Consider the following 15,681-nt stretch of genomic DNA (forward strand, 5'->3'; position numbering starts at 1 on the left):
GCCTGACGCCGCAGCGCAGGGGTCCCTGCATGTCCATTGCCGTGTTTATGGAACCTTCATAATACAGGCAGGGGGCTTTGCTCTCTGATCTTGCCTGAGAATCACCCAATGTCCTGAAGAAGAAGCGTCACTGTAATTCAGAGCACTAGAAGTAAAAGTGAGGCTCTTCGTCCCAGCGCACAGGCCATGAAAGGCTAGGTGAACCTGCTCTTAGGCTGCTGACCTGGGAAGGGAAGACCCACGGCAGCAGAGACAAAGCTATGCGGGTCCAAGTCAGTGCCAAGAAGGAGGGCTTGCGTGACCCAGAGCTCATCTGCTTCCCCATGCCCCCCCAGCAGCACTGACTCCTCTAATAAAAGCCAATAACTCTCCCTACAAATCTGCTTTGCTAGAGCCAGGTGGCATCCCCCTCCCTGCCCCTGGTCTGCCTGCCAAGCCTGTAGGACAGAGGGATGCTGCCTGGAGGTCTCCGACAGACCAGGAGGTCCAGGAGGACTGACCTCCGCCAGACAGGGAGGGCAGAGCACCGCAGCAGCACCCCAGCACCACCAGTACATGTAAGATGCAAACGATTAGCAATGAGGAAGCAAACCAGGCTGTTGAGTAACAGAGCGTATTGCAGGAAATGTGCTTCAGCTGAAGGCAGGAACAGTTAAGCACGCAACCTTGCTGCTTTCGTAAAAGGGCACTCTTCTTCTGTTTCATTTATTTTTGCCAGAGATCCAGGAATGCCCTGGAGTGGGTTTAATCAGCAGTGACAGACTGCACACCCCACAGCAAAGCCTGCGCCCCATTAGCACAGGGCTTACAGTCTGGACTGCACAAAAATTAGGACTGCACAAAATCCAGGGTTAATGGAAGTGATGGGTTTTGCATTACAGACTGTACAGTTCGGCCCTCCTGCTTGAGAGGAAGACTTTGGAAATGCAAATTATAGCCTTGTAGCTCAGGAACCACCTGGCAAAAAGGAGAAGCCAAAATGCACATTCCGAGAAGAGTCTTAAACCTAATGTAGGGTTACAGAGGGCTCCCCCAGCTTCAGGCATCCTCCCTGGGAGTCGGTGTCGCTCTCTGAGCCCTGACGTGCTTCAGCTGAGCAAGGGCATTTCTTCCCACTAACGGAGCTGGACCCCGTCTCTTGCCCCCCACGTCCACAAAGTACCCCCATTGCTCCTGGAGGATTAGCCGCCTCCTCTCCCCTCTGTAAGGCTGCTCGGGTCCCAGCCGCTTCCTCCTGCGGCAGCTGGTGGCCCCTCTCCTGCCCTCCTGGGCTCAGGCAGGAGCTGTGGCCCTTCAGACGGGGCCCAGGGAGAAGCCAGCAGCAGCAGTGCAGTGAACGCACGCCCAGAGCAGCGTCTCAGCAGCTCTGCGTTTCCCCCAGAGCAGCCTGGCTCCCCACCCCTTTTGCCCTCCAGAAATGCTAGGGCTTGCGTGTGGACTCCGTGCAGCCTTCTGCTGGCCCGGAGCTGGGCCAGGTCGGCCGTGCCCCTTCCCCAAAGGCCTCCGGGGTGGTGGTGTGGGACCTGCTCTGCCCTCCTCCCCGCAGTGCTTGTGCATTCGCTGCCATGGTGTTTCCAAAGCCACAGTCACAGTGCTTTGCAGCAACTTCTCCCAGCCTGGCCCTGGCATGGAAGGTGTGCGTAGGAAACGGTCTCTCAGGAGCGAGTGAATTCCTGTGTCTCGCTGTTGATGTCTTCTGCCTTGCTCTGTGTCTTATCCTCCTAGTTTCTCTGTGCTCAAAAAGTGGATAGGAAATGGTTTTTCAGCATGCGGAGCTACCTTTCCTCACCATGGCTCCCTGGGAGCAGAGTCAATGGTTGGGGCATCAATTCACTGGGGTAGCAGCGCACCCGCAAGGCTTCGTGTGCTTCTGTCGGCCCTGCGGAGCCAGCACAGCCATCACCTTCCCGCGAGGCTGCGACTGTGGCACGCTCAGCCGTGGCCCAGGTTGGCCACCAAGCTATTTTCCACTTGGAAGAGAACATTTGATTTGAGGCACCAAGAGCCAAAATATAGGGAGGTGCAGAACATTTTTTTTAAATAATTGCTTTTTAGAGCGAACCAATGTGTTGAGCAATGACATGAAATTAAAGTCAAGGATTTTAACTCCTGAGCTAAATCATAGGTGAGTTTGTAATCCCGTTTAGATGACCTCTCTTCTCAGGCTCTTGAGCGTACTTTAGCCTTCCACATTAAGCATCCTCAGAGTCCTTCTAATCCCTGACAGCGATTTAGTAGCATAACACTTTACGCCCTGCTGTGAGTGATAAAGTCCTTAAAACCCCCCTAGAACTAACTGAAGCGTCTGGAAGAAAGGTGCTAATGGCAGACCTTCAGCCCTAATGTGCCCAGCTTAAGCACTGATGCTTCTAACCAGCTCACTGAAATGCGCCTTTCCATTGCCTCCGAGCCTCAGCCCGAGTCGTCGCTGTGTGGAGCACTGTCACTTACTGGGCTCTCACTGCAGTAGTAGGCGGCTGCAGGTTTGTGACTTTGCATGTGGAGGCAGCAGCAAGACCCTGACAAACAGCTCTGGGGGCTGTGGTGAGGTGTAGTCATGCAAGGAGCCTGGTGGGGACTGACCTGATGCCCCCCTCCTGTCCTCTCCTCTTTACAAGGGAAACCCAAGTCAAACTTCCAAGTCAAACCGTGGTCATGACTGTACCCCTGCCTGTTCTGCAGAATTAAGTCAGAAGACTTAGATTCTGTGATTCTGTGAAGACCAAGAAAAAGCATAAATTTGCAGGCAACAGAAAAATGACAGCACTGGATGGTGAAATACCAAGGAAGTCAGAATTCATATACAACAAAATCATTTGAAACCTCTGGGGGAGAGGAAGCGCCCGAGAGCGAGCGTGCGTGTGAGCGAGGAGTCGAAGGGGGCACCCGTCAGCTCAGGGGAGCTGCTGCTGCGGAGGGACTCTGTCCCCAGCAGCTGAAGTCTCGCGTGGTGAGTGTGCGACTCCCTGAACGGTGCGTGGGTGCTCGGGCAGCGGCGTCTCCTTTAACATGTGTTTCCACTCCTTCAGATCCTCTCTTCCTCGCCTTGGTCCTTCAGGCTGCTCAGAAATTATTCGCTCTATAAAAGTGGTAGATAACCACCTGGCTGAGGGTTTCTGCACCAACGGGCAGGACCTCCTTTGCCAAAGCCCAAGAAGGTTATGCAGTTCACCTGGGTTAAAGAAAGCAGTGAGACTGATGTGTTTATCAGAGCAGAAGGCAGACAGGAAGAAGTTTCCTTTGGTAAAGTTTACCACTCAGTATCTGCAGCCCTGCACAGCTGCTCACGTGGAAAAGCTGGTACTCTACTAAATTTGTTCTATTTCGTATTCAGATTCCATTGCATTCATAAGGTTCTCATACTCAGGATTTTTCCTGATGCATATGCTGTCATGGCCGTTGTCTTTCATGGTGAAAGTGTCATTGGATGTTTCAGTCTTAGACTTTGTCTCCTTGTCTAGGGACTTAAGGACTTCCACATCAGTATCCAATCTCGTGACATCTGTAGTGCTATGGCTGAAACAAGAGACATTATTGAGAAGGACGACTAAACCAGAAGTCATTTGATTTACATCTTAGTCAAAGACAAGGTCTACCACATAATCTGTGGAACAGCAAAATTTATATTAATCTAGCGAGGGCCTGGGAGGCTCTGAAAGACACTAGAAAGTACCATTAGAAGAATTACACACACAAAAAGAAGCAATAAACAGTTAGCTTTGGTACCATAAACTCTCATGGCATTATCATATTATACTCAAAAGAGTTACCAGCAGATAGTCCAGGCATTAACTAACAGATAGGCATTAACTAACAGTAATAACTGGGAGAAATGGCGATGTGTGAGGCTACAGCTGGCTAAGGTATGTCTCTGAATAGGGAAGTAGTATGAAGGGACTAAAGGCTGAGATTAGGACAGGGCAGGAGATATGTTTGTATAACTGTACGCAAATAGGAATTGCACAAAATAATACTTGGATAAGCACTGGGACGTGTTTCTGAAAGAGAAAGGCATGTATGGAAGGAACTCATCTCGAGGGAAGAGCTGAGAATTCCTGTCCTTTGCTTTGTGGAATAATGGTGGAAATTCCCCACAGAGAACAGTTTTCCCATGGCAGCTGCAGGGCAGAGGGAAGGACCCAGAATATCTTCCTCTCATTCTAACATATTAAAGAACAGACTCTCTCTTGCTGCCTCCTGCGCTGGAATGTTAATGTCCTCATGCTGCCACCTAAATGGGCTGTCAAGGTATTCGGACCCTCCCCCAGCAAGTCAAACAAATCTTTGGCTTTCCACTGAGCAAAGAGGCTTTTGGAAACAGACACCAGTATGATGCCCTCAAGGTCCCAGGTGAAAAATTGTACTCACAAAGCAACTGCATAGAGAGGTTCTGAAAAAAAGGAAGCATCGAAGATGTGCATCAACATATTTTGTGATTAACGTGCCACAGAAAAAAACCCAGCTGCTCCCAGGCATTCCCACCGCCAGGAATAACCCTCCCGCCCTGCCTCGCCCCAGAAGGGACCAGCCGGGCGGGGGCTGGAGCAGGGGCCGGGGCCGGTGGGGACGATGCGGGTGGGGGTGAGGGGATGCGGCTGTCGGGCGCGGATGGAGCCGTGGCGAGCGCCGCGCCGCCCCCTCGGACCAGGGCTGCGCTCCACCGCCCGGCCCGCCCGCCGGCCCCACATCGCCCCGCGGTCCCCGGCCCCGTCCCCGTGTCGCCCCGCCGCCCCCGTCCCGTCCCGTCCCGTCCCCACATCGCCCCGCCGCCCCGGTCCCGTCCCGTCCCGTCCCCACATCGCCCCGCTGCCCCGGCCCGTCCCGTCCCCACGTCGCCCCGCCGCCCCCGTCCCGTCCCGTCCCGTCCCGTCCCCGTGTCGCCCCGCCGCCCCCGGCCCGTCCCGTCCCCGTGTCGCCCCGCTGCCCCAGTCCCGTCCCGTCCCCGTGTCGCCCCGCCGCCCCGGCCCGTCCCATCCCCACATCGCCCCGCCGCCCCCGTCCCGTCCCGTCCCGTCCCCGTGTCGCCCCGCTGCCCCCGGCCCGTCCCGTCCCCACGTCGCCCCGCCGCCCCCGTCCCGTCCCCACGTCGCCCCGCTGCCCCGGCCCGTCCCATCCCCACATCGCCCCGCCGCCCCCGTCCCGTCCCGTCCCGTCCCCGTGTCGCCCCGCCGCCCCGGCCCGTCCCGTCCCCACGTCGCCCCGCTGTCCCGGCCCGTCCCGTCCCCACATCGCCCCGCCGCCCCGTCCCGTCCCGTCCCGTCCCCACATCGCCCCGCTGCCCCGTCCCGTCCCGTCCCCGTGTCGCCCCGCTGCCCCAGTCCCGTCCCGTCCCCACGTCGCCCCGCTGTCCCGTCCCGTCCCGTCCCCACATCGCCCCGCCGCCCCGTCCCGTCCCGTCCCGTCCCCACATCGCCCCGCTGCCCCCGTCCCGTCCCGTCCCCGTGTCGCCCCGCTGCCCCAGTCCCGGCCCGTCCCCACATCGCCCCGCTGCCCCGGCCCGTCCCGTCCCCACATCGCCCCGCCGCCCCCGTCCCGTCCCGTCCCCGTGTCGCCCCGCTGCCCCCGGCCCGTCCCGCCGCGTCCCCCGGCCGCCCGCCGCCCCGTCCCCTCCCCTCCCCTCCCGCCCCGCCGCTCACCCGCCTTCTTCCGCCGCCGGCGCAGCAGCGCCACCAGCAGCGCCCCGAGCGCGGCGCCGCCCAGCGCGGCCGCCACCGCGTAGAGGTAGGGGGGCGGCGGCGCGGCCCGCGGGGGACCTGCGGGCGGAGGCGACAGCGCTGAGGCGGCGGCGGGGGGGCTCGGCCCGGGCTGCGCCCCGCCCGGCCCCGCGCCCGCCCGCCCGCCGTCAGCGGAGCCACGGGGCTGGGGAGCGCCTCGACCCGCGCCTGTGAAGTGCCTCGAACCGAACGAAACCCGCAGCTGCAGCCAAGCCCCAGCCAGACCGTGAAGGCCGGGGCCGAGGGCCGCGTTAGCGTTTTCGGCCCCGTTCAGGCAGAAACCCAACGCAAACTGCAGGCGACAAACGCGCTCCGGCCTGCTGTGGACGGGCGGCAGGGAGGGCAGCTCCTGCTGGAGAAAACCCGGTGTTTGAGAGGCCAGGGGTTCGCTCCCTGCAGCAGCAGCCGGGTTTGGTGTTTGGCCCACAGACGGCATTCGTCAGCCTGCCCTTCCCAGTGCAAATCTTGCGTTTTCCAGCACGAAACTCCACGCGCCTGTGGCAATGGGAGGCCCCTCCGAAACGGCATCCCTCCCGCAGCTGCCCTGCCGTGTCGGCAGAGCTGGGTTTGCTCCGCAAAGCAGTGGCGGGGCGGGCAGCGATCTCCGCTCGCCGGTGAGCCCGCCCGGCTGCCCAGGGCTGGGGGCTCACCAGCACAGCTCTCCTGGGCTGGACGCAACTGCTGCCCTGAAGCTGCCTGCCCCGTTTTGATGAGCGCACCGCTTTGGTTCTCTCAGGCTAACACATCTGAGGTGGACGGAAAGAAAACGCCCGTTGGACCCGCTCTCGGAGTGACAAGCCAGATTTTTGTCCCTGATGTGTCGTCCTGTGTGTGTTCTGCCAGCAGGCTTGCAGGCAGCGTGTGGCACTTGTGTCCCCCCCTCCCTGGCCATCGCCCCAGGGGTCCCTGGCAGCCCTGGCCAACATGGTTGTCTCTAGGCACTAGCACCTGTGGCTGGCTACAGTGCGGCCAGGGAATGCTTCGGGGACTCATCCAGGTTTCCACAGGACTTTCGCACTTCACCTCTCCCGTGGTGGCTCCCTGGCCGGTCTGGGGAGGTTTACCATCGGCAGCTACACCGTGAGGTTCCCTGACGCGTGGAGCCCCGCGCCAGGTTTCTTGCCCCGGGTGATCTCCCGCTGAAGCTGTGCAATGCCCTGGTTTCCCGGGCCGTGGTCCCTCTAGCACTGGCTCTGCTGCTGTCCCGGGGGGCCCCGACCCTGCTACCACAGCTGAGCACCTGTGCCCGGGGGACGGGGCGGACCGTTTCTATCCCACCTGCAGAGAGGATCTGCCCCCCAAAAGGAATGTCAAGTAGAATTCTCTCGCCCACCTTCTCTGTCCCTCACAGAGCGCCAGGGTGAAAGCAGCCCTCCCCCTGCAGCCCAGGTCACTTACCGGTGGGCACCAGCTGGGCCACATCGCCTCGGGGGGTGAGCGGGGGTCTGCTGTGCCTGCTGGTCTCAGGGCTGGGCTGCTGTGTGACTGGGGACTCTGCGGGAGAGACTGGTCGTCAGGCCGTTTTCCCCACTCCCTGTCTGCAGTAGAAGCCAGGGAAGAGCAAGACGTGCCAAGGGCAGGAGCCAGGCTCCCATCCTGCGCAGTCTTGGTCCCAGAGGGACACGGGGGACGTTTTCCTGACCACCGCCGTGATCAGGCACACTCTGAGGCAGGGACGATGCCAGCCCCTGTGGTCTCCTCTCCGGGTGGCAATCAAGACACAATTCATATTCAGCGTTACCTGCCTGATCCCGCTGTGAAAGAGGAAACTCCCTGCCTCAGCCTTGTGCAGCGGAGATGGGGAGCTCTAGGCTGGGGACTCACCTCTCACCGTCAGCTCCACGGCATCGCTCTGCTGCACGGCCCCGGCCCCAACCCTGTTTTCTGCCTCACAGTAGTACTTCCCGGTGTCGGAGGGCCGCAGGCTGTCCCACGCCAGCTCGGCCTGGCTGCTCAGGAGCAGGGCTTTCCCTCCCGCGGTGCTCCTGAACCAGCGGTAGCTGATGGGGGGGGACCCGCTGGCCACACAGGTCAGGCTGGTCCTGGCTCCTGCCGGGAAAGTCAGCCCTGGCTCGCTGGCCCTGATGACGGGCTTGGTCGCTGCAACTGGAAGACAAAGCAGATGGGGCCCGGATCGCGCTGGCCCTGGTTGCGGTGGGAAGGTCCCCCCCTCCATGGCAGTTCACGCGCTGGCTTTCAGCAGGTTCCCGGGAGGAAGAGGGGCACCGCGCCCACGTCACCTCCCTGCACAGGTTAAGCTCAGTTCACCTGTGCCTAAAGCCAGGTTTACACCAGCTACGCCACCATTGCTACTGCCGTATCACACAAGTCCTGCTCTGTTGAGCGGGTGCCCCCCTGGCAGAAGGACAGTTCTTTCTAGCATGCACTGAGGATGCTCGGGAAGGGGAGAAGGCAGATTTGGCTAGTACAACACCCGCTTGCTGTCCTACTTGCTAGAACCTACTTGCAAGCACCACAGAGATGCTGGCTACCTTGCACAAAACCAAAACCAGATCTGGATGGTATCTCCACCACGGGCTCAAGTGGCCCATCGGTAGAACCAGATTGGGGCGTATACTAACTGATCCCCCTTCCCCAGTCCATCCCTACACCTCCCCAGGTGGAGAAGGGCTAACCCAGCAAGGGAGGAGGATGCCTCGACACCCAGCCTGGATGTGGGTAGACAGTATGGCGTGGAAGACTATTCCCACCAGCTTCTACTTCTCCTGCATGCTCTGTGGATTAGACTGGCTACACAAGAGCGGAGCTTTATTGCTGGATTTACCTTTGACAACTTTAACCGTAGTGGTCACCTCCTTCGTTATCAAGCTGTTATTTTTAGACCTCCAGATGACTTGACAGGTGTAGTGTCCGCTGTCAGGGATTTCAAGGTTCTCGATTAGGAGTGAGGCATCCCCTGGGCTGTGCTTTGGGACGCTGACCCGGTCTCGGAACTGAGACAACAAGACGTGGTCACCAGAATCATCCCTCCGAAAGAGGGTAGAGGTGCTATAGTCTCGCTCTATGCTCCAGATGAGCGTTTGCTGTGTGAAACCTTCTGAGGGTATGTAGGTACACGGTAAAGTGGTGGATCCCATCCATGTGCCCTGGACCTGGTGGACACCAGACAGATCCAGGAGGGCTGCAGGGAACAACAGTTGAAGGGAAGAAATAAGAATGCAGCAAAAGAGGAGAACGTCCTTAGGATAGACGGGAATCACTACGCGGCGGAAGCCAGCGTGCGGCCACATCTTAGATGTGCTGTAGACCACAGCCAGCCAAACCAGGGCCTGTCCCCACCTCGCTGAGCATAGGGAAGTGAACAGTTGCTTCAACCTCATGGCTATTTTTATTGTTTCTCTCTGGACACTTGCCAGTTCTCAGTTCCTTCTTGGTACAGAGAGGCACAAGTCCTGCTCCTGGTGGCAGCATCACAGCTACGGTCTTCGCAAGACCTTAAGGAGCATCTCTTATTCCTGCTCTCTAGTGCCAGCCTTTACGCCCTGCTTCTGCTGCTTGGCTTTCTGCTTACACTTGCACATGGTGAGTCAAACAGCGACGGCCTCTCCCTGCTGACACAGGGTGCTCTGACACACCACTTGCAGGGTTGACTTCTACCTTCTATATGGGAGGAAGGATGAAGTTTACTGCTTCACTGCAATTAGCAATGAACGCCACATGTTTGCATTCATTAACGTCACTATTTTTTTATGCAACTTCCCTGGTGCTCACAGGACCCAGCAGCATTAGCTGTGCGGGGAGAGGCACTTCTCTGCGCCACAGCCTGTCCCAGAGCTAACAGGAGGTGCCGGTTGGGGGAAGGCAAGCATCTGTGGATCTGTGTCCACGGGGACAGCCGAGGGGACTGCTGGGGCTGAGCACAGTGGAAGCTTGTTTCTGACATGGCGCTTTGGTTTTCCTTTACCAGGTGACTTTGAAAGGGCAGGCACAGCTCCATTCTTCAAACCTCGCATCCCAGTCAAACGCAACTCTTGATGTATCAGTTTTTAAAGATTTTCCATTTCTCTTCTTCCTCTTTTCACAGACTCCCACCAAGAAAAACTAAGAAGGATGGAAGCTATTTAGAAAACTGCTCAGAAATACCCTCAAGGCATTTGGTGCGCTCAAGTTCAAGTATGTTTGCTATCCAGTGTATTCATCTGGACACAATTTTGTTTAAACATCTCTGCTGTATTGTTTTGCATTGCTGTGTGCCATGAAATAGCTGCCAGCATCCACCGATTCCCTGCGGAGCAGCTGCACTCTGTATATGACCAATTTCAACATTAGCAGGGATGACTCCAAAGGAGAGCTGATTGGAAGGAATGGGAGAAACTCAGCAAAATAAAAATCCCTGAGGCAGCATTTTTAAAAGGAGTATTTCCTCCCAGTGACACGGCTTAAACTGGGATGTCGTCTTCCAGACAAACAATGTGAGTTCTCCCACCGGAGGGAAATAGGGCTGGACCAGGCAAAAACCTGAAGGGCTATGTTAGAGATTAGAAGACTGCTCAGAGGGATTTGTATTATCTGTAATGCATGATAACGGGAAAAAAAAATTGAACTCTTATATTCTGGCCCATTTTCTAAAATGGTTGAGCATCTTCCTTCCCAGCCTGCCAGCACCTCTGTCCTGGTGGCATGGAAGCACCATGCAGGCAGGAGCCTTTAGGGATCTGATCTGAAGTACTGGACCTGGACCAGGAACGGTGGACCAAACCCAATCTTTTTCCTTTAGCCTTAGAGAACTTCAGATCTGACCTAGATTTCTTGGATCATACCTCTTTCAACCAGATAAGCACCCTGCCAAGCGCTCCAGTGGGCACAGGAGAAGAGGGGGCGGATTTTGTGGTGCCCCACTCATTCTCCCAGTCCCTCCAGCTGTCTGCCCACGGAGACCACAGCTCCTCTGGGAAGTGCCTCTTGTAAGTAGCAAATTACCTGAATTTAGCTGGACTTGGCTCACCTCTACCCATACCCCCTTATCCCGCTCCCCCTTTCCCTTCCTCCCCAGAAAGGCACTGGTTATGTTCAGCTGCATTAACTCACAGTAAGTCGCTTGAGAGGTAGATCCCAGAAATCTGCAAAGCTGTTTTTTTATGATGAAATGGGGAACATACTTCAACCCATTTTTCTAAATGTCAGGAGCAATTCTGTGCTTCTGTATACAACTTGTTAAAGCACCTTTCTCCCGTTTCCCAAAGCCTTCCTCTGCCGGTGTCAGTGTCCTGTGTGCCCTGGGAGTGGCACATATGCCTCATGGGCATATGATTTGAAGTAAAGATTCCGGTATCACCTCTCCTAATGCACCTAGGGAGTCAGCAGATCAGGAGAGACCAAGGGGAATCATGTGTGTGCCCGCACCTAGTCTCATAATTACAGCTCTTCTTCCCAGGACTACGCTAGCAGAACAACAGTGATGCATTATTAAATTTGAGAAGAATGCATATTCCAGCTTCACAAAGGCTGTTTTGGAAGCTAACACACCAGAGCAGGTCCTCTCTGAGGGTCCTGAACAATCCTGTGGTGTTCTTGCTTTGGGGCATGGGAGCTGACCTTTTGCTCAATACTGTCCCGTTTGCTCCCCTCTGAAAAGCACCTTGTTGCATCTGATTCCAAAGGAGACTCTTGTGAATTCTCAGGCTCTATTACTCATACAAGAAACTAAAGACTTTCCACACTTGACAATTTTTAAAAATTAAGACACTATCATTCAAAAGATTTTCCCTACCCTCTTAGTACTCTGATTTTTGTTCTCATACGTGGAAGCATCTACTCACCGTTGCAGCTGACGAAAGCTGTCGCAAACACCACTAACCGCACAGCTTCTCCCATTCTCCCAGAACTGCAGGTCCGTCCTCCTTTCCCTGCACTTTGTGAGAGACCCCCGCACTCCTGGGACCAGAATGCAAGTGAAGAACACTTCCCTTTCTTCTGTCCTTTGTCATCTAGGATCCTCTTTCTGAACTATCACGAGTCCATTTCACTGCTGACTTAGGTGACGGGTAAAGGATGGACAAAGACTATAAGGATCTTTCCAGTTCCATTTATACTCCCCTGTCCCCACCCACTTCTCTTACCACTCTCTTGACTTTTCTGAGTTGTGCTCTTTTTCATTATTCTTCACAATGCTAAGAATTGTGTGTTTCTTTTTTTCTTTCTTTTTTCCTTTTTTTCTTTCTTCCACATTTGCATTCACTTCACAGTGAAAGCGCTTTATGACTGCACAGTCACGCACTGGGTAGCAAGGGAAAGCAAACGTGAGGATGCTTGCGAAGCATGAATTCAGTTCCCTCCGACTTGTGTGTGATGATATTGCTCAGCAGAGCACTCAGCATCTCTCTCCGGCGTACCATAAGGGCTCAAAACTGGGCATCCAGAAATGGAAAAGCACAGGTCTGAGTGCACTGACGCACCCAACACCATGCAGGAGCATGAGGCAGAGACCGACCTGTGGATGCGCAATTCCATTTCCTTGGTGTCTTCTCCTGCTGACAGTACTCAGCTCTTCCACCACGTGCATGTACCAACTTCTGCAGCAACAGACTCCCTGAGGGCAACCCTGTTCTCCTTCTGAGTCGGTCAGTCTGTGACCTGAGTAAGAAGACAACCAGCTCTAGTTTCTTTGCCAAACAGTCCGAGCCTTTTAGACCAGAAGGCTTAGGATGCCACTTTTACTGCTTTTTTCTGTTTTAACAGAAAATGTGCAGAGGCGAGGTATTAAAAAACCAACATCCTGCTCTTCACTATGATAGGAATTTCCCTGCAAAAGCTCCATTTTCCACCACCTGCCCAGAGACTGTGCCCTATTGCAGTGCAGCTACAGATGCAGTTATACCCACCAGGGCCGTGGAGAAGGCGCACGGGGAAACGAAAGGTTAACAAGCTAGTCATCTGCATTTAACGTTACACAAGCTTTTACCATCTACTAGTGATCACACGGTCACTGCCCGGTGCTCTCATTTTCACAGCATCACAGGCTGTCTTGGCACACATTTCTGCTGCAATGGTCCAGTTCATGGGCGACAGTCACCATGTTTCACGCTCTGCAAGCACATGCAGTGTTTTCTAAGGAGGTGACTTGTGACCGGCAGCAGAGGGACTTTAGTCCAGGAGACATTCTGGGTGTGCTTTCTAGGGGTACCTTTAAGAGTACATCCAAAAGTTAATCACGTACATCCAAAGTGTTCTGCACAGGATTAATATGTGCCTGCTAATTATTACCAAAAGGAGAAGGAATTACAGAAGATCAGAAACATGTATAAAAGCAAATCTACTGACCTAGTGAAGTCTGTTACAGGCTTTTAATCATTCACTAAAGCAACTTTTTGGCATTTATTCAATAGACATGCCTTAGCATATAGTTTTAACAACTGCAACAGAATAGTGTCTTTGAGCAGGAGGCAGACGTGTCTGAAATACAGGGAGCCATTTTCTGTTGGAGCCGGGAGGGAAAGGCAATTGGTGGAGTTTTGCCACAGCTACGTCCCATCACGACAGATATCTGTTTGCTTTAGCTGAAGTGTTTGCATTGCAGCTGAGCTCAGACCGTTCTCTGGAAGCGCTGCCATTTGTCAATGATGGCTTGTTCCTTCTGCACAGGGCAATGAAACTGGAGACTATCTTCATTTTCCCAAAGTCAGTAAACTGGAGTGAACTGTGGCAGGTCTCATTCCAGTCTTCGGGTGGAGGCACGTCCACACGTGGATGGCTTGCTGAATGCGATGTCAGCTGAGCTCTGCTTATTGCTGCAGTAAAACTTGCCTGTGGCAAGGATGGGCAGCCTGGAGCAAAAAGCTGAATGTGGTGTGGCAAGACCTGGTGCAACAAATTCATACGAGGTTCCAGGCTAAGAGCTACCACCAGCTGTCATCCCGCCGAGGAAGACAATGGAGGCAGCAGCACCACCCGTTCTTGCAGAGCATATCCTTGCTGGTGTGGGGGAAACTTGATTTGTGCTGCCTTTTCTTCTTGACTTCTTTGCTGAAGCTGCCAGCGTGGTACCAGTGTGTGCTGCCTGTACCCCATCTGCCCACTCTGCCACCAAGAAGCCATTAGCTATGTTTGAGTCCTGCCTAAAAGCAAGCAAGCAAACAAACAAAAAAGCACTTGTTAAAGTTCAAGCGATGTCACTGGAAGAGTGAATATGAGTCCATTTTCAGAGAAATGATTTAAAACCAACCTTTTGCACACCCTAGCCCATGTCTGGTGATAGAAGCTTGTCCCAGCAAACTATCTCCTACGCAAAAGACTTTAAAATAAGCTGGATTTTGGGGAACGTGCCTTGGAACAAGCTGAAAACCCAAGCTAAAACTGCTGACACGACTACTGTCTGAACCGGACGTGCAAGACTTCCTGAAGTTGTAATTGTACAGGATTAAAAAATGACTATTTAGCTAAAATGAACACAAAGAACTGTAGTTCCTCAAATGTGATGTGCATGACATCTTTCTTTCCGTGGCACAGAGATGTAGCTGCCAGTTTTCTCCTCCTGAGTCACACAGTCAGCCCATTTCTTTCTTACCAGAGGGACCCCTCATAGTGTTGCATCTGAACACATGAAGAAAAAGCCTTTAATGTCTCAGACATTATGGCTAGTTACCTGGCTTATTATAATGAAGTACATTTATTTCAGTGTCTCTGCTTCAGATTGAAGCCATTGCTTTCTCCCTTGCAGTGCCGGGCGGGTAAGGCACCCTGCAGCCTTTCCCCCCGCAGGCACCCACCTTCCTCCCACATACTGGGCATGATGCACTTTCAAGCATCATTTCTTCAAGTATCACAGCTCAGGCAAAGTGACCAGTATGACTCTTTGTTCTGCACTTTCTGCTACTACATCTCAGGCTAATTAGAGGTGGCACAGTAAAGTTCCCGTTCCCCAAAAATGAGTGCAGATGGGACCTCAGACCCTACTCATAGGGACCAGCTCTGCAGAGCCTGCATCTTACACTCATGTTTTGACATAGTCTGCCAGAGGCTAGAGACGTTTGCTACAAATTTCCTGGTGATGACATGAGATTTTTAGCCTGCAAGGGGGTGAAATTCAGTACCAAGCTTTGAGCAAACCACCAAAAGGTAGGTAACTGAAGAAGAAAGGTCTCAAAGTGCTCTTTTTGAACCATCTGCACTCAGAAGAAAAGGCAATTCTTACTGCAAGACTTGAGACACCCTTATTTGGTCCAGCCATAGCCAACTCACAGATCTGACTAAACACTGTGGTTTACCAAGTACTTTTTGGATGTCCCACAGAAGCTGATTGTATGAGCCTCTACAGTTGTGTACACCACAATCCTCTCGCATGTACCAGCCAGTCGTACAGTCATGAAACACAACCTTTGTTCCCCCTAAAGAAACAGAAACTTAGTGTAAACGAACACCTCCTTCAAGGCCTGTGTGACAGAAATGTGATACACAAATGCTTTTTCTGAAAATTAACTTCCCTTCCCAGGAATTCCCAGGTCAATGACATCAGTTCTGGGTTACCCATTATCTCAGCAAATCCTTGTAAATACTTCCTAGCGCTAAGAAAGGGACCCATATATATGTGATGTCATCTGAGTATTTGTTTCCTACTTGGTGCCACAGATGGGCTTCACAAATCCAGCTATTAGAGCAATACAGATTTTACCTTTGCCTGCAGAGGCACTAGCTACTGACGCTTTTGGTAGCCTCACTGCTGTTACCACAATGCTTGCTCTTTGCAAGCTTTCCAGTTCCTCCTTTAGTGGCTCCGTGAAGGCTGGTTGAGCTCTGGTTTTGGTAAACACAAGTGCTGGTCTAGGAAGATCTGCCTTAACCTCAGCTTGTCTTCCTGGCATGCTGCTGTGTGCCATCGATGTGCTGCACAAGATGCACAGCCACTGCCCTTTTTCCCAGAGATACCCCACACTGAATTCGGATCCAGTCCCTGTCTTGCATTGTCCAGCTGTCCAACAGCGCATGCAGACACAAAACACACAGAGAACCT

At 54.0% G+C, this 15,681-nt stretch overlaps 2 protein-coding genes across 2 annotated transcripts; both read right to left on the reverse strand.

Annotated features, from left to right (window-relative positions):
• Positions 1 to 540: 540 nt before the first annotated feature.
• LOC140658675 (uncharacterized) lies at positions 541 to 6,150 on the reverse strand. The gene is made up of 3 exons (XM_072877361.1): positions 5,637 to 6,150; positions 4,369 to 4,390; positions 541 to 3,516 (listed from the first exon to the last, which is right to left on the reverse strand). The coding sequence occupies exons 1-3, from the start codon at positions 6,148 to 6,150 to the stop codon at positions 3,309 to 3,311; spliced, it is 744 nt and encodes a 247-aa protein (XP_072733462.1). The 3' UTR covers positions 541 to 3,308.
• A 1,371-nt stretch (positions 6,151 to 7,521) lies between these two features.
• LOC140658679 (V-set and immunoglobulin domain-containing protein 4-like) lies at positions 7,522 to 11,549 on the reverse strand. The gene is made up of 3 exons (XM_072877365.1): positions 11,495 to 11,549; positions 8,500 to 8,856; positions 7,522 to 7,820 (listed from the first exon to the last, which is right to left on the reverse strand). Exons 1-3 carry the CDS (start codon positions 11,547 to 11,549, stop codon positions 7,522 to 7,524), a joined length of 711 nt encoding a protein of 236 aa, XP_072733466.1.
• Positions 11,550 to 15,681: the final 4,132 nt, after the last annotated feature.

This window comes from Ciconia boyciana, chromosome 12 (assembly GCF_034638445.1).
Source record: "Ciconia boyciana chromosome 12, ASM3463844v1, whole genome shotgun sequence".
Classification (NCBI taxonomy): Eukaryota; Metazoa; Chordata; class Aves; order Ciconiiformes; family Ciconiidae; genus Ciconia; species Ciconia boyciana.

Bases quoted from the DNA above. Each gene is read 5' to 3' on its own strand.
- LOC140658679 (XM_072877365.1), bottom strand. From the start codon at position 11,549: ATGGGAGAAGCTGTGCGGTTAGTGGTGTTTGCGACAGCTTTCGTCAGC. The intron at 8,857-11,494 runs GTGAGTAGATGC...TGTTCCCTGCAG, and splicing joins AGCTTTCGTCAGCTGCAACG to CCCTCCTGGATCTGTCTGGT. The intron at 7,821-8,499 runs GTAAATCCAGCA...TTTGTCTTCCAG, and splicing joins TACGGTTAAAGTTGTCAAAG to TTGCAGCGACCAAGCCCGTC.
- LOC140658675 (XM_072877361.1), bottom strand. From the start codon at position 6,150: ATGCCGTCTGTGGGCCAAACACCAAACCCGGCTGCTGCTGCAGGGAGC. The intron at 4,391-5,636 runs GTGAGCGGCGGG...CCTTTTTTTCAG, and splicing joins CCGGCGGCGGAAGAAGGCGG to AACCTCTCTATGCAGTTGCT. The intron at 3,517-4,368 runs GTGAGTACAATT...CTCTTGTTTCAG, and splicing joins CCTCTCTATGCAGTTGCTTT to CCATAGCACTACAGATGTCA.